Here is a 26,485-nt window from a genome sequence, read left to right as displayed (position 1 = left end):
CACCACATCCAAGAACAGCTGGTAAGGAGTTGATGATGGCTTTCAGGGCTTGGGTTTCAGAGTTGAATTTCAAGAGCACTTGAGATTGTAGACTGGCTGTGAAGAGTAGAAAGCTCAAGTGAATGAAACAGTGGGATCCATGGCCCCTCCAGAGGACAGAAGGACAATAGTGAACGGGTTGAGAGTGAAAGCACTGGGACAGGCATCTTGGCTACTCTGTTTCTTCTGATATTAAATATATCATTAGTGCAGCCACAAACCTCAGGAGATAGATTCAGTGGAATAGTTTAGGGAAGAACTGACAAGGCAGATTCTGGAGACTTTTGGAACTCCTGACACCCAGACGTGGTGTTTCTATTATCTAATCTTTGTAAGAACTATAAATATGTAGCCTATGTGTGTGTTCATGTGCATTCTGTGCACATGTGGGTATGTGTAGAGGGATGTGTTTCCTTAATTGGTTCTTGATTGTGTCAATAAAGGAGGCAGAAGTCAATTGCTGGGCAAAGGGAAAAAGGTGGGACTTACAGGGAGGAAGAAAAGGGACACAGAGAAAGAGACATTCTTATCAGGCTTTGGAGCAAGGAGGAAGCTGCAGACATTTAGGTCTTGGGACCTTGAGAGTTTGTAGCCTTCTCTGTGAGCAGGGGCTGAAGAGAAAGGAAGGAGTTAGTTGACATGATTAGGTCAGGACAATCTTTGGCCAGTCATTGAGTTATCTGGCTAGTTTTAAAATAATTAAACTGTCTAGTGTTCTCTATCTGTGGCACTAATGTGGACAGAAGGAGAAATAGGGGAAAACGACCAATTGGCTGTTGGAGGAGCTGAGTGAAACTGGTGGCGGGTGATCTCGGAGCCTAGCTGAGAGTGCAGGCAGAGGGCCTGAGAAGGCAGAAGGGTGCTTTTAAAAATTATATGTAACATATATTTGTATGCATTTTATATGCAGGACCATGTGTGGAGGTCAGAGGACAATCTTCATTGCTGGCCCTCAGATACCTTCCACTTCTTTTGAGATAAGATCTTTCACAGGCCTGGATGAACTCTGCCAAGGCGGCCAGGCTAGGGGGTCTGCCGGAAGATTCCCAGGAACTGAAGTTGGGGTTGGCTATGGATGCTATGAACTAAGCTGAAGAACCTCGGTCCTTAACCAAACCAAAAGCTGTCTCTTCAAAGCCTTCTCTGTCAGTTTCCTCTGCTTATAAAGTATGCATATAAGGAATTAAAGGTTCTTTCTTGCATATAAGTCTGGCCAGGCCATCTCCTTTCATTGCATCCTATCAGAAGAACAGGTTGCCTGGAGCTGAACCAGTCTGTCTCCTCCACCTCCATAAGTTGACGTCTTTTTCTGTGTGTAATAGAATTTGGAGGAAGGTGAAGCTTTTGGAAGACAATCAAGCTTATATAAGACCAGGAGGATGGAACCCTCATTAGAGGCCTGATGGGTGAATGAAGATGCCTACAGCCAATAGCTGGGCAGAAGAGAGGTAGGTGGGGTTTGGGTTCCCAGACTTGGGTTCTGAGGAGAGAGAAGAGGGAAGAGAGATGCCTCGGGGTAGGTGAGTTATGAAAACATGGCCATGAGGGCTGGCCAATCGCATTAAGAGCAGCCCAGATGTAATACAGCTAGTTATAATGATAAAAGGTGGGGAGGAAACCCCCAGTTTGAAATTAAATAATTGGCACAACATGTAACCAAATAAGAAACAATGTGAGGTGGGAAGGGCCTATTCTGGCTCATGGTTAGAAAGCTCAGTCCATCGTGGAAGGAAAGCATAGTGCCAAGAGTGGGTCTCCACTGTGGTGCTGTTAGCACTAAGCCGCTTATCCTCATGTGGGTTGGGAGTGGGGTATTCACTTTCTCCTTTCATCCAGTTCAGGACCCTTGTCCATGGGATGTCACTGCTCACACTGAGCAATTATACCCTCAAGTCTTTTCTTTTTTTTCTTTCAAAGTGTCATTGGAGGTGTACTCACTAACTCCCTATGCATTCCTTAATTCAGTCCAGGTGACAGTGTAGATTATTGTCATACTAGGGAAGCTGGTTTGCAGAAGCTGAAGGACAGTGATTCATCTGGGACCCACCTGACCCCAAGGCTCATTCTGGGCCTTGCATATGAGGGTGACAGAGAATCCTGTCCCTCAAGCAGTGGTACTGGGGAAATGAAGATTCATTTGCTACCAGCACTCAGGACTTAGGACAGGTATTTGAGGGCTTACTGGGGCCCAGGTAGACAGGGACTCAGAGACAAGAACAGGCAAAAGTTGAAGCCCGTGTTGAAGGCAGCCCCAGTGTTTGGTGGGTGGGTAGCTATGCACCTTCAGTGAACAAGAGCTATGACTGGAGTTGTGGAAGAGAGCATACAGTATACTGCAGTTGGCCCCGGGGAAAGCTTCAAAGAAGGATGTTGAGTAATTCTAGGTGTAACATGTGGTTTAAAACACCTGCTGTGGACCAGCCACAGCTCTACAAATAGTGTCAATGGGACAGACTGTGTAATTGGGGCTCACACAAGAGCTCTGCTCACTGCTGAGAAAACATTGCCCAGAATGGGGATTTTTCAGAGAAAATACAAAGTGCCAGGCAATGAAGGCAACAAGCTGAATCCAGTCTAGAGATGTAGAGGGTACTGGACTTTGAAGATGGTTTTGATGAATAAGTTACAGGAAGAAGGGTGTTGAAGTGGTAATTCTAACAGAAGAAACAGTGAGGCTGATGATGGCCTCTAAGACTTGGAATCTCATAGAGCATGTCATGAAATGTTTACAAGAGAGAAACCTAAGACAACTAAACAGTCACTTAGTAAATGTGTGTGTGTGTGTGTGTGTGTGTGTGTGTGTGTGTGTGTGTGTGTGTGTGGTTTTATTTTGAGACTGGGTCTTGACCTCACTGAATAACGATGACCTTGACTTCTGAGCCTTTTCTGTCCTGGTATTACCAGCATCAACTACCACACCCAGTTTTCTGTGGTGTTGGGGATTATACTCCAGGATCCATGCATGCTAGGCAAATAACCTAACAACGTCTTTGATATGCAGCTGGCTTTGCATCTCAGTGTTCTTCACGGCGACGACGGAACATTAGTTCCAGAAGCACCATTTGGAAATAGAGATCCACTTGTAAACTGGAATCTCCTTTTCTTTAGAAATTAGCATAAGCTCACCATGCATTAAGCATTATAATGGTTTCATGATGACATTTCCATACATGCATGTATAGTATTGTGCTTATATTTTTCACCTGTTATCCTTCCATCACTGATCTCTTCCCTCTTCCCAAGTAGTCCCCATTCTACTCTGGTGTCCTCTTCTGAGGATGGAGTGGCCCAATGGTTTTCACTTGGGTTCCTTCCAGGGCCATGCCTATGTATGGATTTATATATAGGAACATGGGCTCCTCTCCCTTCTCCCAGCAACCATTTCTTTTGGGAGAGGATAGGCCTATTGAGTCCCACTTCCCTAGCAACTACCAAATGCCTTAGAACCTCAGGGAGGGGAGGGGTCTCATGAGCCCCCTCCAAGTGGGATCCTGCAAACAGAGTCCTAAAGCTATCCTTAGTCCTGCACTGGTGTTTTGGTTAGGGAAAACACTCTATATTTATGACTTGCCACAAGAGGGCACAATTGCCCAATTATGAAATCAAATTTATTTCTGAAGACTCAGGAAAGACCTGGTTCTGCCTAGCTGACTTTTGGTTGAGACTGCAATGACGATGAGTGTCCCACACAGACATTCAGTAGCTGCAAGCATCTCTGAGTGAGGTGCCTGGGAGCTGTGAGGAGAACTCTGGCACCTGTGCTTGCTCTGACAACGTGTCTTCATAACAATAAGCAGAAACAGCTGCTGTTCGAGCATGTTTCACAAAACCTCCTGACACACAGATCCCAACAACCACAAGACACAGGTTTTCATACATCTTATTTTACATGTGAAGAAACTGAACCACAGTTTTCGACTTTACCCAAGATCACAAGACAGGTAAGTTCTGCCCTTTGAGTCAAGGATGTCTGACTCAGAGTCAATGATTTAGGTCACAAAACTAGCCATATAGTCTAAATTGTTTTGAATGTCTTGTAGTAACGATACAAGACTGAAAACTACACACCAATGTGCCTGAGGTCTGTGACTGCTTTGCAAATAGAAAGCCACATTTTCCTGTTTTTTCCCCCACCCCCTTTACTCTCGAGATGAGTTTCACTTCTGGCTCCCATGCTGCCTTGGGTATTTCCCGGAACTTCTCTGTACTTGTCTGTGAAGTAAAAGCAAACCCTAGCTTTTCCTATTAGACTAAGGGAAGAGAAAAAGCAAGCTATTTAGGGAACTGAGTCTCTGACACACCCTTGTTCAGCTACTATCCTAGAGCTCTGTAAGTACCTCACTGCTCTGTAAGTACATGAATGAAGGCCTTGTATGCACAACACCTAGAGATTCTGTTTCTTTTTTTTTTTTTTTTTTTAACTTGAGTATTTCTTATATACATTTCGAGTGTTATTCCCTTTCCCGGTTTCCGGGCAAACATCCCCCTCCCCCCTCCCCTTCCTTATGGGTGTTCCCCTCCCAACCCTCCCACCATTGCCGCCCTCCCCCCATAGACTAGTTCACTGGGGGTTCAGTCTTAGCAGGACCCAGGGCTTCCCCTTCCACTGGTGCTCTTACTAGGATATTCATTGCTGCCTATGGGGTCAGAGTCCAGGGTCAGTCCATGTATAGTCTTTAGGTAGTGGCTTAGTCCCTGGAAGCTCTGGTTGCTTGGCATTGTTGTACTTTTGGGGTCTCGAGCCCCTTCAAGCTCTTCCAGTTCTTTCTCTGATTCCTTCAATAGGGGACCTATTCTCAGTTCAGTGGTTTGCTGCTGGCATTCGCCTCTGTATTTGCTGTATTCTGGCTGTGTCTCTCAGGAGCGATCTACATCCGGCTCCTGTCGGTCTGCACTTCTTTGCTTCATCCATCTAGTCCAATTGGGTGGCTGTATATGTATGGGCCAAATGTGGGACAGGCTCTGAATGGGTGTTCCTTCAGTCTCTGTTTTAATCTTTGCCTCTCCCTTCCCTGCCAAGTGTATTCTTTTTCCTCATTTAAAGAAGGAGTGAAGCATTCACATTTTGATCATCCGTCTTGAGTTTCGTTTGTTCTAGGGATCTAGGGTAATTCAAGCATTTGGGCCTATAGCCACTTATCAATGAGTGCATACCATGTATGTCTTTCTGTGATTGGGTTAGTTCACTCAGGATGATATTTTCCAGTTCCAACCATTTGCCTACGAATTTCATAAACTCGTTGTTTTTGATAGCTGAGTAGTATTCCATTGTGTAGATGTACCACATTTTCTGTATCCATTCCTCTGTTGAAGGGCATCTGGGTTCTTTCCATTTTCTGGCTATTATAAATAAGGCTGCGATGAACATAGTGGAGCACGTGTCTCTTTTATATGTTGAGGCATCTTTTGGGTATATGCCCAAGAGAGGTATAGCTGGATCCTCAGGCAGTTCAATGTCCAATTTTCTGAGGAACCTCCAGACTGATTTCCAGAATGGTTTTACCAGTCTGCAATCCCACCAACAATGGAGGAGTGTTCCTCTTTCTCCACAACCTCGCCAGCATCTGCTGTCACCTGAGTTTTTGATCTTAGCCAATCGCACTGGTGTGAGGTGAAATCTCAGGGTTGTTTTGATTTGCATTTCCCTTATGACTAAAGATGTTGAACATTTCTTTAGGTGTTTCTCAGCCATTCGGCATTCCTCAGCTGTGAATTCTTTGTTTAGCTCTGAACCCCATTTTTTAATAGGGTTATTTGTTTCCCTGCGGTCTAACTTCTTGAGTTCTTTGAATATTTTGGATATAAGGCCTCTATCTGTTGTAGGGTTGGTAAAGATCTTTTCCCAATCTGTTGGTTGCCGTTTTGTCCTAACCACAGTGTCCTTTGCCTTACAGAAGCTTTGCAGTTTTATGAGATCCCATTTGTCAATTCTTGATCTTAGAGCATAAGCCATTGGTGTTTTGTTCAGGAAATTTTTTCCAGTGCCCATGTGTTCCAGATGCTTCCCTAGTTTTTCTTCTATTAGTTTGAGTGTGTCTGGTTTGATGTGGAGGTCCTTGATCCACTTCGACTTAAGCTTTGTACAGGGTGATAAGCATGGATCGATCTGCATTCTTCTACATGTTGCCCTCCAGTTGAACCAGCACCATTTGCTGAAAATGCTATCTTTTTTCCATTGGATGGTTTTGGCTCCTTTGTCAAAAATCAAGTGACCATAGGTGTGTGGGTTCATTTCTGGGTCTTCAATTCTATTCCATTGGTCTATCTGTCTGTCTCTGTACCAATACCATGCAGTTTTTATCACTATTGCTCTGTAATACTGCTTGAGTTCAGGGATAGTGATTCCCCCTGAAGTCCTTTTATTGTTGAGGATAGCTTTAGCTATCCTGGGTTTTTTGTTATTCCAGATGAATTTGCAAATTGTTCTGTCTAACTCTTTGAAGAATTGGATTGGTATTTTGATGGGGATTGCATTGAATCTGTAGATTGCTTTTGGTAAAATGGCCATTTTTACTATATTAATCCTGCCAATCCATGAGCATGGGAGATCTTTCCATCTTCTGAGGTCTTCTTCAATTTCTTTCTTCAGTGTCTTGAAGTTCTTATTGTACAGATCTTTTACTTGCTTGGTTAAAGTCACACCGAGGTACTTTATATTATTTGGGTCTATTATGAAGGGTGTCGTTTCCCTAATTTCTTTCTCGGCTTGTTTCTCTTTTGTATAGAGGAAGGCAACTGATTTATTTGAGTTAATTTTATACCCAGCCACTTTGCTGAAGTTGTTTATCAGCTTTAGTAGTTCTCTGGTGGAACTTTTGGGATCACTTAAATATACTATCATATCATCTGCAAATAGTGATATTTTGACCTCTTCTTTTCCGATCTGTATCCCTTTGATCTCCTTTTGTTGTCTGATTGCTCTGGCTAGAACTTCAAGAACTATATTGAATAAGTAGGGAGAGAGTGGGCAGCCTTGTCTAGTCCCTGATTTTAGTGGGATTGCTTCAAGTTTCTCTCCATTTAGTTTAATGTTAGCAACTGGTTTGCTGTATATGGCTTTTACTATGTTTAGGTATGGGCCTTGAATTCCTATTCTTTCCAGGACTTTTATCATGAAGGGGTGTTGAATTTTGTCAAATGCTTTCTCAGCATCTAATGAAATGATCATGTGGTTCTGTTCTTTCAGTTTGTTTATATGATGGATCACGTTGATGGTTTTCCGTATATTAAACCATCCCTGCATGCCTGGGATGAAGCCTACTTGATCATGGTGGATGATTGTTTTGATGTGCTCTTGAATTCGGTTTGCCAGAATTTTATTGAGTATTTTTGCGTCGATATTCATAAGGGAAATTGGTCTGAAGTTCTCTTTCTTTGTTGTGTCTTTGTGTGGTTTAGGTATAAGAGTAATTGTAGATTCGTAGAAGGAATTCGGTAGGGCTCCATCTGTTTCAATTTTGTGGAATAGTTTGGATAATATTGGTATGAGGTCTTCTATGAAGGTTTGATAGAATTCTGCACTAAACCCATCTGGACCTGGGCTCTTTTTGGTTGGGAGACCTTTAATGACTGCTTCTATTTCCTTAGGAGTTATGGGGTTGTTTAACTGGTTTATCTGTTCCTGATTTAACTTCGATACCTGGTATCTGTCTAGGAAATTGTCCATTTCCTGAAGATTTTCAAATTTTGTTGAATATAGGTTTTTATAGTAAGATCTGATGATTTTTTGAATTTCCTCTGAATCTGTAGTTATGTCTCCCTTTTCATTTCTGATTTTGTTAATTTGGACGCACTCTCTGTGTCCTCTCGTTAGTCTGGCTAAGGGTTTATCTATCTTGTTGATTTTCTCAAAGAACCAACTTTTGGTCCTGTTGATTCTTTCTATGGTCCTTTTTGTTTCTACTTGGTTGATTTCAGCTCTGAGTTTGATTATTTCCTGCCTTCTACTCCTCCTGGGTGTATTTGCTTCTTTTTGTTCTAGAGCTTTTAGGTGTGCTGTCAAGCTGCTGACATATGCTCTTTCCTGTTTCTTTCTGCAGGCACTCAGCGCTATGAGTTTTCCTCTTAGCACAGCTTTCATTGTGTCCCATAAGTTTGAGTATGTTGTATCTTCATTTTCATTAAATTCTAAAAAGTTTTTAATTTCTTTCTTTATTTCTTCCTTGACCAGGTTATCATTGAGTAGAGCATTGTTCAATTTCCACGTATATGTGGGCATTCTTCCCTTATTGTTATTGAAGACCAGTTTTAGGCCGTGGTGGTCCGATAGCACGCATGGGATTATTTCTATCTTTCTGTACCTGTTGAGGCCCGTTTTTTGACCAATTATATGGTCAATTTTGGAGAAAGTACCATGAGGAGCTGAGAAGAAGGTATATCCTTTTGCTTTAGGATAGAATGTTCTATAAATATCCGTTAAGTCCATTTGGCTCATGACTTCTCTTAGTCTGTCGACATCACTGTTTAATTTCTGTTTCCATGATCTGTCCATTGATGAGAGTGGGGTGTTGAAATCTCCCACTATTATTGTGTGAGGTGTAATGTGTGTTTTGAGCTTTAGTAAGGTTTCTTTTACGTATGTAGGTGCCCTTGTATTTGGGGCATAGATATTTAGGATTGAGAGTTCATCTTGGTGGATTTTTCCTTTGATGAATATGAAGTGTCCTTCCTTATCTTTTTTGATGACTTTTAGTTGGAAATTGATTTTATTTGATATTAGAATGGCTACTCCAGCTTGCTTCTTCTGACCATTTGCTTGGAAAGTTGTTTTCCAGCCTTTCACTCTGAGGTAGTGTCTGTCTTTGTCTCTGAGGTGTGTTTCCTGTAGGCAGCAGAATGCAGGGTCCTCGTTGCGTATCCAGTTTGTTAATCTATGTCTTTTTATTGGGGAGTTGAGGCCATTGATATTGAGAGATATTAAGGAATAGTGATTATTGTTTCCCTTTATATTCATATTTGGATGTGAGGTTATGTTTGTGTGCTTTCATTCTCTTTGTTTTGTTGCCAAGACGATTAGTTTCTTGCTTCTTCTAGGGTATAGCTTGCCTCCTTAGGTTGGGCTTTACCATTTATTATCCTTTGTAGTGCTGGATTTGTAGAAAGATATTGTGTAAATTTGGTTTTGTCATGGAATATCTTGGTTTCTCCATCAATGTTAATTGAGAGTTTTGCTGGATACAGTAACCTGGGCTGGCATTTGTGTTCTCTTAGGGTCTGTATGACATCAGTCCAGGATCTTCTGGCCTTCATAGTTTCTGGCGAGAAGTCTGGTGTGATTCTGATAGGTCTCCCTTTATATGTCACTTGACCTTTTTCCCTTACTGCTTTTAATATTCTTTCTTTATTTTGTGCGTTTGGTGTTTTGACAATTATGTGACGGGAGGTGTTTCTTTTCTGGTCCAATCTATTTGGAGTTCTGTAGGCTTCTTGTATGCCTATGGGTATCTCTTTTTTTAGGTTAGGGAAGTTTTCTTCTATGATTTTGTTGAAGATATTTACTGGTCCTTTGAGCTGGGAGTCTTCACTCTCTTCTATACCTATTATCCTTAGGTTTGATCTTCTCATTGAGTCCTGGATTTCCTGTATGTTTTGGACCAGTAGCTTTTTCCGCTTTACATTATCTTTGACAGTTGAGTCAATGATTTCTATGGAATCTTCTGCTCCTGAGATTCTCTCTTCCATCTCTTGTATTCTGTTGGTGAAGCTTGTATCTACAGCTCCTTGTCTCTTCTTTTGGTTTTCTATATCCAGGGTTGTTTCCATGTGTTCTTTCTTGATTGCTTCTATTTCCATTTTTAATTCCTTCATCTGTTTGATTGTGTTTTCCTGGAATTCTTTCAGGGATTTTTGCCATTCCTCTCTGTAGGCCTCTACTTGTTTATTAATGATTTCCTGTGTTTCCCTAAGTGTGTTCATGTCTTTCTTGAAGTCCTCCAGCATCATGATCAAATATGATTTTGAAACTAGATCTTGCTTTTCTGGTGTGTTTGGATATTCCATGTTTGTTTTGGCGGGAGAATTGGGCTCCGATGATGGCATGCAGTCTTGGTTTCTGTTGCTTGGGTTCCTGCGCTTGCCTCTCGCCATCAGATTATCTCTAGTGTTACTTTGTTCTGCTATTTCTGACAGTGGCTAGACTGACCTATAAGCCTGTGTGTCAGGAGTGCTGTAGACCTGTTTTCCTCTCTTTCAGTCAGTTATGGGGACAGTGTGTTCTGCTTTCCGGCGTGTAGTTTTTCCTCTCTACAGGTCTTCAGCTGTTCCTGTGGGCCTGTGTCTTGAGTTCACCAGGCAGCTTTCTTGCAGCAGAAAATTTGGTCTTACCTGTGGTCCCGAGGCTCAGGTTCGCTCGTGGGGTGCTGCCCAGGGGCTCTCTGCAGCGGCAGCAACCAGGAAGACCTGTGCCGCCCCTTCCGGGAGCTTCAGTGCACCAGGCTTCCAGATGGTCTTTGGCTTTTTCCTCTGTCGTCCGAGATGTGTGTGCAGGGAGCAGTCTCTTCTGGTTTCCCAGCTTGTCTGCCTCTCTGAAGGTTTAGCTCTCCCTCCCATTGGATTTGGGTGCAGAGAACTGTTTATCCGGTCTGTTTCTTTCAGGTTCCGGAGGTGTCTCAGGCAGGTGTCCTGCCGCTCCTGGGTCTCCCCCACGGGAGCCCAGAGGCCTTATACAGTTTCCTCTTGGGCCAGGGATGTGGGCAGGGGTGAGCAGTGTTGGTGGTCTCTTCCGCTCTGCAGCCTCAGGAGTGCCCACCTGACCAGGCGGTTGGGTCTCTCTCTCACCGGGTCTGGGAGCAGAGAGCTGCTGCGGGCCGGGATCGAGATTCTGTTTCTAAATAATAGTGATGATGATGATGATGATGATGATGATGATGGTAGAGGATGAGAGAATGGAATCAACAGCTTAACTCTGCTACATATTGAATGTAACCATCTATGTCTGAAAACCTTATATTTTTGTAAAGCCATAAAGACTAGGTTTCTTGATTAGGGAGATGGGCTGAATGGGCTGGTGGGAGACAGAGGAGTGTCTGTGAAGCTGGCGTTTGCTGAGGGAGAAAACCTTGAACTGCATGCGAGTGGCCCTAGCCGCCATCAGTCATCAGGACAGGCATGTGGCTTTCTGTAGCTCAGTTCTACTGCATGGGTTCCAGAGACTCAGACTGGCCAGTGTATCCATACTGTGGTGCAGGCCCCACGACTCTTCACTGTGACAAGATTGAAGTTTCTGTCTCAACTCATTTGAGTTGAACCGTAACGCCACCCCCATTTTATTTATCTGCTTGTTGTATGCAATTCAGGTTTGCCTTGCCTCTGCTTGAATAGAGGGAGAAAAGAAGTTTGAAATATGTTTTCCGTGTTTTAGCAGACGCGGTTCCTCTGTAGCTCCGCCTTCATGCTGGCTAAAAGCCAGAGTCCTGTCCAGGACGTCTGTGAGTCTCCAGCAGGCTTCTGGCCTTAGTCCCACCGCTCTGGGGTTCAGCTGCTTCCACAGAGTTCCCCTCCTAAGTGGAAAACATGTTTTTGTCCTGCTCTCCTAGGCAAGGACATTTGTCTCCTCCTAGCCCCTGCTTCCAAATTCAGCCCTGAGCCTGCCCTTGGATTTCCAAAGCCACCAGTGTGTTGGGAAAAAGAACAGGCTTCCTTTTCACAGGGCCAACCCATCTTTGCTGCTAGCGAGGAAGAGGCTGGGCAGCAGGACGTTTCTTCTGAGGTAGAAACTTCAGAGCGTGAAGGAATGGACATGTGGGTGATGCTTGCTAGATGGCCAGGTCCAGGTGAAAGAATCCAAGAGAGCGTAGCTGTTCTTGGGGGTGAATGCTAGGCGCCCCTGGCTCAGGAGAGATATATGGTATTCATGTGGTGTTCTCCCCTGTAGGTGTCTAATGAAAACAGGAGGGGAAACCAGATGGAGACATAAAACCTTGGAAGACTTTTCTGCTATGTCAGCGTCATGTGTTCTTTTGTTTAGGGTGGGGCTAGATGCCCTGGTTGGATGAAGAGTGAATGGAAATTGTCATTCGGTTACAGTAGGACCATTTTTGGTACCTTGCCTTCTGTATCAAAGGACTCTTGAGTGGGAAGTCAACTCCATTTAGTAATGCCCTCCCTCCGTTTGTCTAAGAATTTCATGAAGTCATTGTTTTTAATAGCTGAGTAGTACTTCATTGTGTAAATGTATCACATTTTGTGTATCCATTCCCACCCCTAGTCTGCCATCACTGTGTCGAAGGGCCTCCTCCTCCTGAGTCTATACAAAGACAGACACTAGGAGTCACTTATTTACCTGTTTCCCCAGGGCAAAACATAGGATATCATACGGCATGAGTCTCAGTTAAATTTATGGTTGTTCACAATCTCGAGATGTTAACTGGATTCTTTACTCATTCACTTCTGTGGCTCCGTCCCCACTGCTAATGCTGCTTGAATGTAGCATCCCTTCCTTTTGGTGTCTCCTAACAGCCTTCCTGACATGCCTGCCTTGTATCTGTACAACAGCCCTTAGCCACAGCAGATTTCTACAGCTGGACCCTGCCCTTCACCAGCTTCTTTTGAGAAATTTCCCACTGCCTGTAGAAGAGGACCCATAGACCTTGATGCCAAAGGCCTTTTACCCTTACCTCTTTGCACCACCTTTTATTTTAGTTATTCCACCCTGAATAGATTTCTGGCCCCTCTTTTCTTCTGGGCCTGCCTTTACTTCTGTGCCTGAAAGAATTTCCTTTTTTCTTTTCTTTTCTTTTCTTTTCTTTTTCCTTTCTTTCCTTTCCTTTTCTTTTCTTTTCTTTCTTCTCCCTTCCTTCCTTTCTTTTTCTTTTTTTGTTCTTCCTGCTTGTGTCCAAATCTTATTCTTTCTATATTATCATATTTTTTGAGCTTCAAAAACCACTGCATTTGCATTATAATTAGAATGTAAACTGTCCCCTAGTAGGTTTCTGTGCTGAAAGCTTAGTTCCTGGGTTGTGGTGTTATTTTGGAAGGTAGAAGTTAGAGCAGCCTGGTCAGAAGATGCAAGTCACTAGAGAGGTCCCCAGGATAGATATACCCTGTATGGGTCCCTGCCCATCTCTGCTTCCCATTTTCCATGAGATGAAGAACTCTGTTTCACCACATCTACAATGTAAACTCTTTATTATTTAACACTTGCGGGTCATCCCATGGGCCAAGTCTCTGTTGTGACTCCAGCAAAGTGAGTCCATTCCTCTCATGCATCTTTCACCTTAGATGTGTTGGAGTAGCTGGCACTGACCATGGGTTCCACGCACACCTGTATGTACTGTCCCTGTGAGCTGGTCTTGTGCAGCCCTTTGGTGACCACAGTTAGTCTAATGGGCCGCACAGCAACAGTGTTCTTGATGGCGTCTCTCTGGCATAAAGCAGCTTTCTTTCTTTGAAATTGTTCCGGGAGACTAGGCTGAGTGAAATGGGGATACAGCTGCCATCCCAGGCCTTAGGAATTATGCAAGAAGATTTCTAAGCTCCAAGTTGGGGCTTCCCATAGAGCTGCAAGTCACAAAACAAAGTCTGTGGGCTGGGGATTTAGCTCAATTGGTAGAGTGCTTCCCAGCATACACAAAATCCTGTATCCATCCCCCAGCTTTACACCCCTCATGGGGTGGTGTCTGCCTGGAATCCCAGCACTCTTGAGGTAAAGGCACAAGGGTCAGAAGTGCAAAGTCATCCTTGTGTACACCATGATGCTAGCCTAGGCGATTCAAGACACTGTCTCAAAACAAAACAAAAACAAAACCGAAACCACCCAAAAAACCAGAAAACATTTCAAGTATAGTCAGTACTTTTCCTCCTCCTCTTCCTCCTCCTCCTTTTCTTCAGAATAAATTTTTATTTTATGTATATGAGTATACTCTAGCTGTCTTCAAACACACCCATTACAGATGGTTGTGAGCTACCATGTGGTTGCTGGGATTTGAACTTAGGACCTCTAGCAGAGCAGTCAGTGCTCTTAACTGCTGAGCCATCTTTCCAGCCCTATTCAGTGCTTCTTAAAATATTGAGTTTACAAGATGGTCCCGAGCAGCAGATTTCATGCTGAAATGAATATGGGCTGTGTTGCATGCTTTTAGCTTGGTCATGGATTTCCAGGACATGCCTTGCACACAAGACTTTGAGAAGCTCTGTGATTAAGAATCCTACTCATTTCCCACCTTACATTTACTTGCCAACCAACTTCTTTCTTCTTTGTATCTGTTAACACGTTGCAGATTATTTTTGCCCTGCCTTCCAGAGTGCTAGCACTCTAGTAACCTTCTTCCATTTCTACCAAGAGGAGAATTCTGATGCCTGGAGACCATCGTGCTTGTATAGCAAGTGGGAAAACTGTCCTACCTGGATTTCTCAGTGTGACACTAGGCTGAGCTACATTCCATCCACATCGAGTAAGGACGTCTTTAATGCCTGTCTCCTGTTTCTCTTTCCAGTGTCTGAACTTTGTCCCACTTCTCTTGCCTGAACATGATTCTTTTCAAGTGTTTCTGTGGCTTTTCTTTCTTTCCTTTTTTTTTTTCTACCAGATGTTTTACAAGTAAGTAATGAAAGACTCCAATGGAAGTTTCCTATGCTTCATCGAATCATGGAAAAAAAAAAGCAAATACTTTTTTTTAGTATATGACTGCTTTATGTCAAAATCACAGTTGTAAAGCAGAGGGTGCGGGGGCCAGAGACAGATTTAGCCGTTCACACAAGGTCAGCAGTGAGTGAATAAATCAGTTTACATCTTGGTTTTGAGGGTTTTAAAGGAATGTAAATAAACAACTTTTGTAATCATATATACATATTAAATATTTTATAATCTCAAAAAGGGCCTGAGGGGCTTTGTCTTGTCCAAGTGATTGACAAACCCCTTTAGGTGACTGCCACAGGAAGGAGGAATAGTACATCTCTTTTCTTTGTAAGACATCTCCCTGATGTAAAGTAATCCTGTAAGATTTAAAGGTCCTAGAGTCTGTTTTAAAAAGTTATCCATTGCTGACCTTCTAGGCAGTTATGGTGTCTCATCCCTTCCAGGGCTGGAAATAGCTCTCAGGTACTATTCTTCTGATGAGTATTTAAAGTCCTGCTAGTTTAGTCCTTATTTTATCGCCGTTGCCTATGAGAGAGGGGTCCAGTTTCAATTCCCTCAGTGTCTCCTTGTTTAACACCCAGTCTTATGGAGAACATGGAAATACTTAAGGGGAACAACATTGACTTTAAAGTCAGAAATCAGCATATAGAGTCTTTGTTTTGGGATAGAGTACAGTGTGTGTGTGTGTGTGTGTGTGTGTGTGTGTGTGTGTGTGTGTGTGTGTTTTGAAACATGGTCTCATTGTATATCCCTAATTTGCTAAGTAGATCAGGCTGGTGTCCAGCTCATAGAGATCTGTCTGCCTCTACTTCCCAATAGGGATTTTAAAAAGTTTTAAACTATGTGTACAAATGGGTATGTGTGTAGCTATGTGCACACGAGTACAGTGCCTGACAGAGGTCAGAGGCATCAGGTTCCCTGGCACTGGAGTTACAGGCAGATGCCAGTCACTCAATATGCATGCTGAGAACTAAACTCCTCTGCCAGAATGGTGCTTACTCTTAACCACTGAGACATCTCTCTAGCAACCCCCATGCCTTTTGGAGGTAATTTTCACAAAGCCCAGGCTAGCCTCAAACTTACTTTGTGTTTAAGGATGACCTTGAACACCTGATCTTTCTGCCTCTACATGATGAGTGCTGAGCTTACAGGTATGTTCCAGCATACCTGGTGAGAGCAAGGATACCTCTGAGGGCCAGACTCTAAAGTGAATGGCTCATTATGCAAACATCAGTGCTGGGTCTTCCAGCCAAGGTCTTAAAGTGCCTCCATATCTGCTATTGGCCCTCCTCAAATTTCTGTTAGTATTATTGCCTTTAGTGAAGCCAGATCTTAAATAGCCAGATTTGAATGGATCTGGACATGATGGACTGGTGAGGAATAACAGTAAATGATTTGTGGTTTTGGGGAAAAAAATCACATTGAACTTTGTTTACAGGCTAGTCATTGCATGTGACCTCCTCTTCAGCATCTGTATTGACTTTTAACACTTTGGGTGATAGCATAAGAGCAAATGAGACAGTCTGGAGATGTCCCAGCAGAACTGCAGGAGATTGGTTCCAAGAGAACCACACACACTGCTTTATAGTCCCTGTAATCAGCAGGAGACATACCTTCTTAAATAGGGGCAAAATAGCACTCTATAGTAAGTAATAAGCCAGTCACATAGTCATCTAGTGTCACTGTGAGCCTAATGCGCCACCCATAATTGTGTGTACCCTGCTTTTGTTCAGTAGATGGCACACAGGGTCTTCCTTTATACCAGGATCACCAAAAGCATGCGAGGGCTGCTCCATGGCTTGATGGCACTGCTGCGACATCAATAGGCAACAGTTTGCTTTCAGATTATTATGTTCCCATGTGAGCACCTACACAGGATGTCTGTTGTTCACTGTGTGCTACAAGGCTGGGTTTAGCAGTTTGAATCTAGGGATGCTGCTAGAGTCTGTTTCCAGTTTATTACATATTTTGAGTGACTTGTGTCTGATCCAACACAATCCCTGACTTAGCACCTTTAGGAGTACCGGACAATGTGGTGCTGGAGGGGCAGAGTCAGTGGAGCCACAGAGAACAGAATATTCCTATTTTTGTGTCCAATGCTTCAGCTCAGGTCCTTCTAGGTCTACAAGGACACCTCTCCCCAGCCAAGTTTGCCCAATTGTCACTCTCACAATCCCCATGGCAGTAATTGACTCATCCGTAAGCTCCCCTAGATTGTCCTTCATCATTTCTTCAGTGGCTTGTGCACTGCAGTCTCCTGAAGCAATCTGTTTTCAGCATCTGGTTTCCCTTGATAGGCTGGGTTTGGCTCTCACCTTCCACTTCTTGCCTGTTTTGGGAGGCACTGGGCACTGGGGGATTGATTAGTGAATGTATTCAGTCAGCAGCCAGCACCCAGCACCAGGTGGTTCTACCTAACTGCCTATTCCTCCCACTCACTACACAATATCCCCTTTAAGTAACGTTGGCTAAAGCAAACTGTTGCTATTTAAAAATTACTATGAGTGCCTGTAAATTGCAGGTTTGTCTTTGCATTTGGACATGGGAAGGGAGGGTTGCTATAAAATTTGTGAAAATACAGACTGTCATAGAGGTGTACACATAAACATTTGCTAGCAGTAGTTTCTTCCTTTGGAAGCTGTGAAGTTTTAGTAATGCCCCTTCTTTTGTGTTTCAGTTTTCCACTGTCTACAGTGAAGAGGTGCTGTTTTGTGAAGTTGCTGCTGACCAGAATTAGGAAAGTAGGCTGCCGTTGAACCATGCTTCCACACGAAATCTAGAGACACTCAAGTTCCACAGCACTTTACCTTAGATTCCAATCTCAGAAGCAAACGAAACGAGACAAACAGAAAAACCAAACAAGAAGAAGCAGAAGAAGAAGCAGAAGAGGAGGAAGAGGAAAAAGAGAAGAGTGAGGAGGAGAATCAGAACAAGAAGAAAAGAAAAGAAGAAGAAAAGGAGGAGGAAGAGGAGGAGGAAGAGGAAGAAGCAGAGGAAGAGGAAGAAGAAGGAGGAGGAGAGGGAGAAGGAGAAGGAGAAGGAGGAGGAGAGGGAGAGGGAGAAGGAGAAGGAGAGGGAGAGGGAGAGGGAGAGGGAGAAGGAGAAGGAGAAGGAGAAGGAGAAGGAGAAGGAGAAGGAGAAGGAGAAGGAGAAGGAGAAAGACAAGAAGATGATCAATATTTTATGCCGGTTGTAGGTTGCACAGTTTGTTATTCCACCATTGGGAGGTAGAGTCAAGATCTCCCACCTCAAGCTCAGACTGTGCTACATCATGAGTTCAAGACCAGCCTGGGGTTTGTATCCATACCCTAACCTAAAAACCCAACCCAAGAAAAACAACAGAAAAAAAGTTTTAAGATTTTTTTTCCCTGCCTAGGGAGCATTGGGAACAGTGTCCTCCCTAGGGGTTACCCAGATCTGCTCTGAGTGCTGGTCATCTGAGACAGTGGCAGTGGTGGGAGGGGCAGGGTGAGGTGGAGGGGGCGTGGCAGCCCAAGGCAAGTTTAGTATGCTGTCACTTATTGGCCAGCCAAAGAGACCTTGACCAACTGGCAGCTGCCTGGTCGTCATGGCAACGAAGCACGCTAACGCACCGCGGAGGTTGGTGCTGGCTTTCAAGAGAGCAAGGGGCAATGGCGCGGAATGTGTATGGTCCTGGAGTGCGGATGGGCAACTGGAACGAAGATGTCTACCAGGAGGAGGTGCTGAGACTCCTCTCGCATCCTTAGGATCCCAGACCCTACCATGCATATTCTCTCTCTGCTGAGCATTCAGCATCCTCTCTCCCAGCCTCTACCCCAAGCACCTTTGCCACCCGCTGTCTCTGAGCACCCAGGCTCACTGGATGTCTCGGTCCAAAACCCAGAGCAAGAGCAGCTTGCCGCCTCTTGGGCGCTCTGCCTTCACTAGGTTTGTGGCACTCTTAGGTCCTGGGAAGGTTCTGGATTACAAGCATATGGCGAGGTCTGGACTTTTCACATCCTCCCCACAGTCAGGAGGACCCCTGTAGAGTCTGCTGGTTTCCTATATACCTACTACTTCTGATTGATTCTGGATGAGATACGCAAAGGGGCCCTGGCCTTTTTTTCTTCCTGAGTTTCTCTTCTCATCCCCCTCCCCTCGCTCCCCCATACTCCCCGCCCCCAGATACTACGGTGACATGCTGCTGACATTTCTGCCATCCCTATAGGGATCACGTTTCCTTTTGTGTTCTTAAACTGTCTTTGAACTCGGGGTGCTCCTGAGGGAAATGTTCTCAGTATCTGCTCCTCAACAGCTCTGTCCCGGATTCCTGTTCACTCAGTCTTTGCATCCCCAGGAGCGCTTGCGACACTTCTTAGAGAAGAGGGAAAAGGGAGAGCTTCTTATTCAGAGAAACAGAAGACTGAAGAAGCACATTTTGAGACCGGTAATGTTAAATTCCAAACCCAATTTCAAAAAAATTCTGTCTAGTTAAGTATGAGTTAAGCAAAGAAAATTTCTATAAACAAGTAACCGTTTTGGAAACTGGATTTTAAAAAAATTAATCTGAAAAGTATAGTGTTTAGAACTCTTCTAGATTTTAGAAACATTAAGGGAAGTCTGCCCTTAATTCTGTGTACTTAACTGTGTTTACTTAATTGTTTGCATTTTCCAATGAAGGGATGGATTAATGCTTTCACAAGTAAAGTGACTTTCAGTTGCTGGGCAAAACACATTTAACAAATGTTGAATGACTTGGCAGTGGAATACTATGCAGAGTCCAACAGCTTCACATGATCTTGTTTGGGGTCACGGGGAGCCTGAAGGACACTAACCAAGGATCTGAGGAAGGGAGGGCCTTACTGAGATGGTGCTAGTCTGAGAAGGAAAGGAGGTACACCTGGGAGGGGCCTTGGCCTCAGTGGCTAAGGAATTGAGTAGCTTATTGGAAAATTTCTATTAAAATTGCAGTTGCAGCTTTCGGTATCTGAAGATGGCTATGTCCACTATGGTGACAAAGTGATCCTTGTGAATCCTGACCATGTCCTGACGGAGGAAGCTGGCGTGTTTATGAGAGGAGACCTGAGCCTGTGTATGAGCCCAGATGAAATTAAAGCACAACTTAACGATGACTTAGAGATACCATGTGGTGTGACTGCTGTGCCGACCATCGCCCCGATAGGCAGGAACACCTTCACCATTTTGAGGTAGAGACACTCAGATTCAGAGGACTGAACTATATGCTTGGATTTGTAGCTTGAAAACAGTCTGAGATGAGGAGACACTGGTCAGTAAGTGTTTGCCTTGTATGTCTGAGGGTCTCTAGAACCCTAATCAATCATCTACTAAAACTGACTTGAAGTTTTGAAAATGATCAACAGGACCCTTAGAGACATACAATCACAATTCAAAACTACTGATTTCACTTGGTTGATTTTGTGACAATGTTTCAGTGACAAGAATAGAAACTGTTGTCTGCATCTTTTGTTTAATTTTTCTTGAGTACAAAAATGGTTTGTGGTAAAGTTGATGATCATTTTTACTCCCTGGAAAATTATGAGGGAAGATTGTATTCAATGCCTGCACAGGTATAACTTTGGCTCTGTCTTAAAATGTCAGCGCACATGACCTTGGCTTATGCTAACATGGCATTTTTCGTCCTTTCTGGTCAAAGTCTACAGAGTTGGGAGGCCCTGGGTTTGACCTGTGGGGCAGGGCAGGGAATAGCATGCTAGCTAGATGTTAAGGCTGAAACAAAAAGATTTTTATAGCTGGCTGTGGTGGCTTACACCTGTAACTTCAGCACTCCCAGTAGGCTGAGACAGGAGGTTTCCTGAAAGTTCCATGTCAGTTTGGGCTACAGAGAAAGTTCAAAGCTAGCCTGGGCTTCAATATGAGACTCTCAAAACACCAAAAACCAAATCCATGCACTTTCCCAAATAAAGATACAAGTATAAGGTGGTGCGCAAGAATATTTCAATGAATGTTGCACAATTCGATGATGGATTCTAGCCAGTGATTCTCATCGGCTTCTCCTGATGTTTTCTGGGATGACTGAGGTCTTTGCCAGGGTGAACAAAACAGAAGGAAGAGAAGCTTTTGTTAATTTAGTCCTGAATGTGAATATACAGTCAAGAAAAGTGTGGGAATGAGGTAGGCCTCACGCTTTCCTGTCGCTCTCACCCTCTAGTAACAATGCTAACAGCTGCAATGTGGGCCAAGTGGTTGTATACGGGCAGGACTTCTGTCTGGGGATACCAGCAGGACTGGAAGGCAAGATGGTGAGTCTTCTCCTGTGTGCCTACTGCCACCTATCAGTCTAGTTTTCTAAGATGGCCAATAGCTACCCATTGAAGGGACCGTGCAGATGAGGGCTCTGTTTCTGCTGGATTCAGCCTGTAGGTTCCAGTGGGCATTTTGTACCTGATTTTTTTCCCCTTTGTAAACAACAACAACATCCCCATCCATAAAAGCTATGGAGTGAAGAGAGAAAAGTCTTTTTTATGTAATACAGCCGTCAAAAGTAAAAAAAAAAAATCTATATACTACTTTAAACATCAAATTAAACGACTGGGTTAACTGACATTTCCCATTTTCCATGAATACTAACAAGGTATATACATTGCCCAGACTAATCTTGAACTCCTAGACTCAAAGTGACCTTCCTGCCTGTCTCAGTGTCTCAAATATCTGGGACTATAGGCATGGGTCATTGAGCCCAACTCTGGCAATTTAAACTTTTTTTTTTCTTTTTTCTTTTTTCTTTTTTTCGGAGCTGGGGACGGAACCCAGGGCCTTGCGGTTGCTAGGCAAGCGCTCTACCACTGAGCTAAATCCCCAACCCCCTCAATTTAAACTTTTGATTAGCAAATCCTTTTTTTCTAATAAGCAATAAGGACAATATTAGTATGTAGAAGCCAGGAGGTTTGAGTTCCTAAAATCCTCCTATACTTTGGAGATTATGGAGTATAATAGGCCCGGGCAGTGGCTCACACCTATAGGCCCAGGACTTGAGAGGTTGAGTCTGGAGGATTGACATGGTTTGAGACTCACCTGGGCTACAGAGTGAGACCTATCTCAACAAAACACAACAGACACAGAATCAGATAAGCATGTGCTTGGATTTCACGTGGAAGCTGGGTCAAAGGGATTTGTGTAAATTAACCATCTGAGTACTCAAAACTTGAGCACCATGCAGGCAGTGCCGCCATTGCTTCATACTAACTCAATCTCTTTTCACGTGAGTCTCTGACAAGGACACTGGGAACACAGAAGTTAAGCTACTAAACGACAGAGCAGGGATGTATGTACTATTATGGTTTGGATGCAAAATGTGTCCCTATAGGCTCCTTTGTTTGAATACTGAGTTCTCAACTGATAGTGGTCCTGTGAAAGCTGGAGGAAGTGCTTTTCAGGGAAGGAAAGGTCTTATAGGTTATAGCTGCCTTAGGTTCTGGGCCAACCTCTCTGCTCCCCGGTCTATTGAGATGTAATCAGGGGCCTCACATGCACTGCCATAGTGCTAAGCTGTTCCCACTCCCAAGTTTTCTCCTCAGTGATAGACTCTCTAAAGTGTGAGCCCAAATAAGACCCCCATCAAAACACCAAGAGCTACTTCTTGTGACAATTTGCTGACGTTGAGAAAAATAACACCAACGTATTTCAGTAAATGGGTGATTCTAGTATTGTCTGGTGTGACATTTTACCATCATTTTTTGGTACCACAAAGACAAACCAACAGTGTCAGTCAACTTATGCCACGCATAGGTATCTACCTGCAGCCTGAGTTTAGATGCAAAATTAAAACACTAAGTCACCAAGACAGGAGTGCTGTACCCAGAGATCAGCACACCAGCGTTTGACTTCTTCTATTTATGGTTTTCTATATGTCTTCTTAAAAATAACAAAAGTCGGGTGTGACTATGATAAGCATCGGAGTTCTTTCTACTCCAGTGTTTTCAAAGCACAGCTTCACAATTATGTTCAGGAAGAGCCTAATATACACTCCTGTGTGGCAGTACTATGGCTACCAAGCCTTTATTTTATGTTCAGGAAATCAAATGTACTTGTTTCCCCTCCCCTCCTCTTTCCCCTCTCCCCCTATTTGTCTGACTAATCAGCTAAGGCTGGCCTTGAACTGGTGCTCTTCTTGCCTCAGCCTTCTGAGTACCGAGATTGCAGGTGTGTGCCTCCGTACCTAACAGATTGGGATTGTTATACTATTTTTATGTCATATATAAGGTTCCATCTGGATCTATGAGGAAATGCTCAAAGCTTCCCCCCCTTCCCAGTTATCACTAACTTCTATCTACCTTCAGAATAGATTTTTTTTGGCATAGAATTACTGATATCAAGAATGTGATTATAATTAGAAGTATTGAAAGCTGGATATGGTGACACACACCTATTAATTTCAGCACTCAGGGTGCTGAAGCAGGATTGCTGTAAGTTCCAAGCCCATCTATGTTGCAGAGTGAGATCCTGTTTTGTTTTTATTTTATATTATTTTATTTTTTATCTTTATTAACTTGAGTATTTCTTATTTACATTTCGATTGTTATTCCCTTTCCTGGTTTCCGGGCCAACATCCCCCTAACTCCTCCTCCTCCCCATCCTCCCTCCATTACTGCCCTCCCCCAAACAATCATGTTCACTGGGGGTTCAGTCTTGGCAGGACCAAGGGTTTCCCCTTCCACTGGTGCTCTTACTAGGCTATTCATTGTTACCTATGCAGTTGGAGCCCAGGGTCAGTCCATGTATAGTCTTTGGGTAGTGACTTAGTCCCTGGAAGCTCTGGTTGGTTGGCATTGTTGTTCATATGGGGTCTCGAGCCTGTTCAAGCTCTTCCAGTCCTTTCTCTGATTCTTTCAATGGGGGTCCCGTTCTCAGTTCAGTGGTTTGCTGCTGGCATTTGCCTATGTATTTGCTGTATTCTGGCTGTGTCTCGCAGGAGAGATCTATATCCGGCTCCTGTCAGCCTGCACTTCTTTGCTTTATCCATCTTATCTAATTGGGTGGCTGTATATGTATGGGCCACATGTGGGGCAGGCTCTGAATGGGTGTTCCTTCGGCCTCTGTTTTAAACTTTGCCTCCCTATTCCCTGCCAAGGGTATTCTTGTTCCCCTTTTAAAGAAGGAGTGAAGCATTCACATTTTGGTCATCCCTCTTGAGTTTTATGTGTTCTGTGCATCTAGGGTAATTCAAGCATTTGAGCTAATAGCCACTTATCAATGAGTGCATACCATGTATGTTTTTCTGTGATTGGGTTACCTCACTCAGGATGATATTTCCCAGTTCCATCTATTTGCCTATGAATTTCATAAAGTCACTGTTTTTGATAGCTGAGTAATATTCCATTGTGTAGATGTACCACATTTTCTGTATCCATTCCTCTGTTGAAGGGCATCTGGGTTCTTTCCAGCTTCTGGCTATTATAAATAAGGCTGCAATGAACATAGTGGAGCACGTGTCTTTTTTATATGTTGTGGCATCTTTTGGGTATATGCCCAAGAGAGGTATAGCTGGGTCCTCAGGTAGTTCAGTGTCCAATTTTCTGAGGAACCTCCAGATTGATTTCCAGAATGGTTGTACCAGTCTGCAATCCCACCAACAATGGAGGAGTGTTCCTCTTTCTCCACATCCTCTCGAGCATTTGCTGTCACCTGAGTTTTTTGATCTTAGCCATTCTTACTGGTGTGAGGTGAAATCTCAGGGTTGTTTTGATTTGCATTTCCCTTATAACTAAAGATGTTGAACATTTCTTTAGGTGTTTCTCAGCCATTCAGCATTCCTCAGCTGTGAATTCTTTGTTTAGCTCTGAACTCCAATTTTTAGTAGGGTTATTTGTCTCCCTGCAGTCTAACTTCTTGAGTTCTTTGTATATACATTTTGGATATAAGCCCTCTATCTGTTGTAGGATTGGTAAAGATCTTTTCCCAATCTGTTGGTTGCCGTTTTATCCTAACCACAGTTTCCTTTACCTTAGAGAAGCTTTGCAGTTTTATGAGATCCCATTTGTCGATTCTTGATCTTAGACTATAAGCCATTGGCGTTTTGTTCAGGAAATTTTCTCCAGTGCCCATGTGTTCGAGATGCTTCCCCACTTTTTCTTGTATTAGTTTGAGTGTATCTGGTTTGATGTGGAGGTCCTTGATTCACTTGGACTTAACAAGTCCAAGGGTCATAATCATGGATCGATCTGCATTCTTCTACATGTTGACCTCCAGTTGAACCAGCACCATTTGCTGAAAATGCTATCTTTTTTTCCATTGGAGGGTTTTGGCTCCTTTGTCAAAAATCAAGTGACCATAGGTGTGTGGGTTCATTTCTGGGTCTTCAATTCTATTCCACTGGTCTATCTGTCTGTCTCTGTACCAATACCATGCAGTTTTTTATCACCATTACTCTGTAATACTGCTTGAGTTCAGGGATAGTGATTCCCCCTGAAGTCCTTTTATTGTTGAGGATAGCTTTAGCTATCCTGGGGTTTTTTGTTATTCCAGATGAATTTGGAAATTGTTTTGTCTAACTCCCTGAAGAATTGGATTGGTATTTTGATGGGGATTGCATTGAATCTGTAGATCGCTTTTGGTAAAATGGCCATTTTTACTATATTAATCCTGCCAATCCATGAGCATGGGAGATCTTTCCATCTTCTGGGGTCTTCTTCAATTTCTTTCTTCAGAGCTTGAAGGTCTTATTGTACAGATCTTTTACTTGCTTGGTTAAAGACACACCGAGGTATTTTATATTATTTGGGACTATTATGAAGGGTGTCATTTCCCTAATTTCTTTCTTGGCTTGTTTCTCTTTTGTGTAGAGGAAGGCTACTGATTTATTTGAGTTAATTTTATACACAGCCACTTTGCTGAAGGTGTTTATCAGCTTTAGTAGTTCTCTGGTGGAACTTTTGGGATCACTTAAATATACTATCATATCATGTGCAAATAGTGATATTTTGACTTCTTCTTTTCCAAACCGTATCCCCTTGATCTCCTTTTGTTGTCTGATTGCTGTGGCTAGAAGTTCAAGAACTATATTGAATAAGTAGGGAGAGAGTGGGCAGCCTTGTCTAGTCCCTGATTTTAGTGGGATTGCTTCAAGTTTCTCTCCATTTAGTTTAATGTTAGCAACTGGTTTGCTGTATATGGCTTTTACTATGTTTACATATGGGCCTTGAATTCCTATTCTTTCCAGGAATTTTATCATGAAGGGGTGTTGAATTTTGTCAAATGCTTTCTCAGCATCTAATGAAATGATCATGTGGTTTTGTTCTTTCAGTTTGTTTATATAATGGATCACGTTGATGGTTTTCTGTATATTAAACCATCCCTGCGTGCCTGGGATGAAGCCTACTTGATCATGGTGGATGATTGTTTTGATGTGCTCTTGGATTCGGTTCGCCAGAATTTTATTGAGTATTTTTGCATCGATATTCATAAGGGAAATTGGTCTGAAGTTCTCTTTCTTTGTTGTGTCTTTGTGTGGTTTAGGTATAAGAGTAATTGTGGCTTCATAGAAGGAATTCGGTAGTGCTCCTTCTGTTTCAATTTTGTGGAATAGTTTGGATAATATTGGTATGAGGTCTTCTATGAAGGTCTGATAGAATTCTGCACTAAACCCATCTGGACTGGGCTCTTTTTGGTTGGGAGACCTTTAATGACTGCATCTATTTCATTAGGAGTTAAGGGGTTGTTTAAATAATTTATCTGTTCCTGATTTAACTTTTGTACCTGGTATCTGTCTAGGAAATTGTCCATTTCCTGAAGATTTTCAAGTTTTGTTGAATATAGGCTTTTGTAGTAGGATCTGATGATTTTTTGAATTTCCTCTGGTTCTGTAGTTATGTCTCCCTTTTCATTTCTGATTTTGTTAATTTGGACGCACTCTCTGTGTCCTCTCGTTAGTCT

General features: G+C 43.1%; 1 protein-coding gene across 3 annotated transcripts in view; it reads left to right on the top strand.

Annotated features, from left to right (window-relative positions):
* The first annotated feature begins 3,649 nt into the window (after positions 1 to 3,649).
* The window catches only part of Cfap161 (cilia and flagella associated protein 161), a 39,534-nt gene continuing 16,698 nt past the window's right edge, over positions 3,650 to 26,485 (top strand). Inside the window, exons 1-6 of one of the 3 annotated variants that reach the window (XM_087558197.1) lie at positions 3,650 to 3,980; positions 17,292 to 17,911; positions 18,170 to 18,315; positions 18,933 to 19,022; positions 19,547 to 19,782; positions 20,766 to 20,856. In XM_087558197.1, coding sequence (XP_087414323.1) covers positions 18,247 to 18,315; positions 18,933 to 19,022; positions 19,547 to 19,782; positions 20,766 to 20,856 — 486 coding nt within the window. In that variant the 5' untranslated portion in view covers positions 3,650 to 3,980; positions 17,292 to 17,911; positions 18,170 to 18,246. Of the gene's footprint in view, positions 3,981 to 17,291; positions 18,316 to 18,932; positions 19,023 to 19,546; positions 19,783 to 20,765; positions 20,857 to 26,485 lie in introns of those variants that run through there. The other 2 variants (XM_087558188.1, NM_001100581.1) reach the window with 2 other exon arrangements.

Source organism: Rattus norvegicus, chromosome 1 (assembly GCF_021556685.1).
Source record: "Rattus norvegicus strain SHRSP/BbbUtx chromosome 1, alternate assembly SHRSP_T2T, whole genome shotgun sequence".
Classification (NCBI taxonomy): domain Eukaryota; kingdom Metazoa; phylum Chordata; class Mammalia; order Rodentia; family Muridae; genus Rattus; species Rattus norvegicus.
The sequence above is the reverse complement of the archived record's forward strand: the minus strand, read 5'-3'. Positions and strand labels throughout refer to the sequence as shown.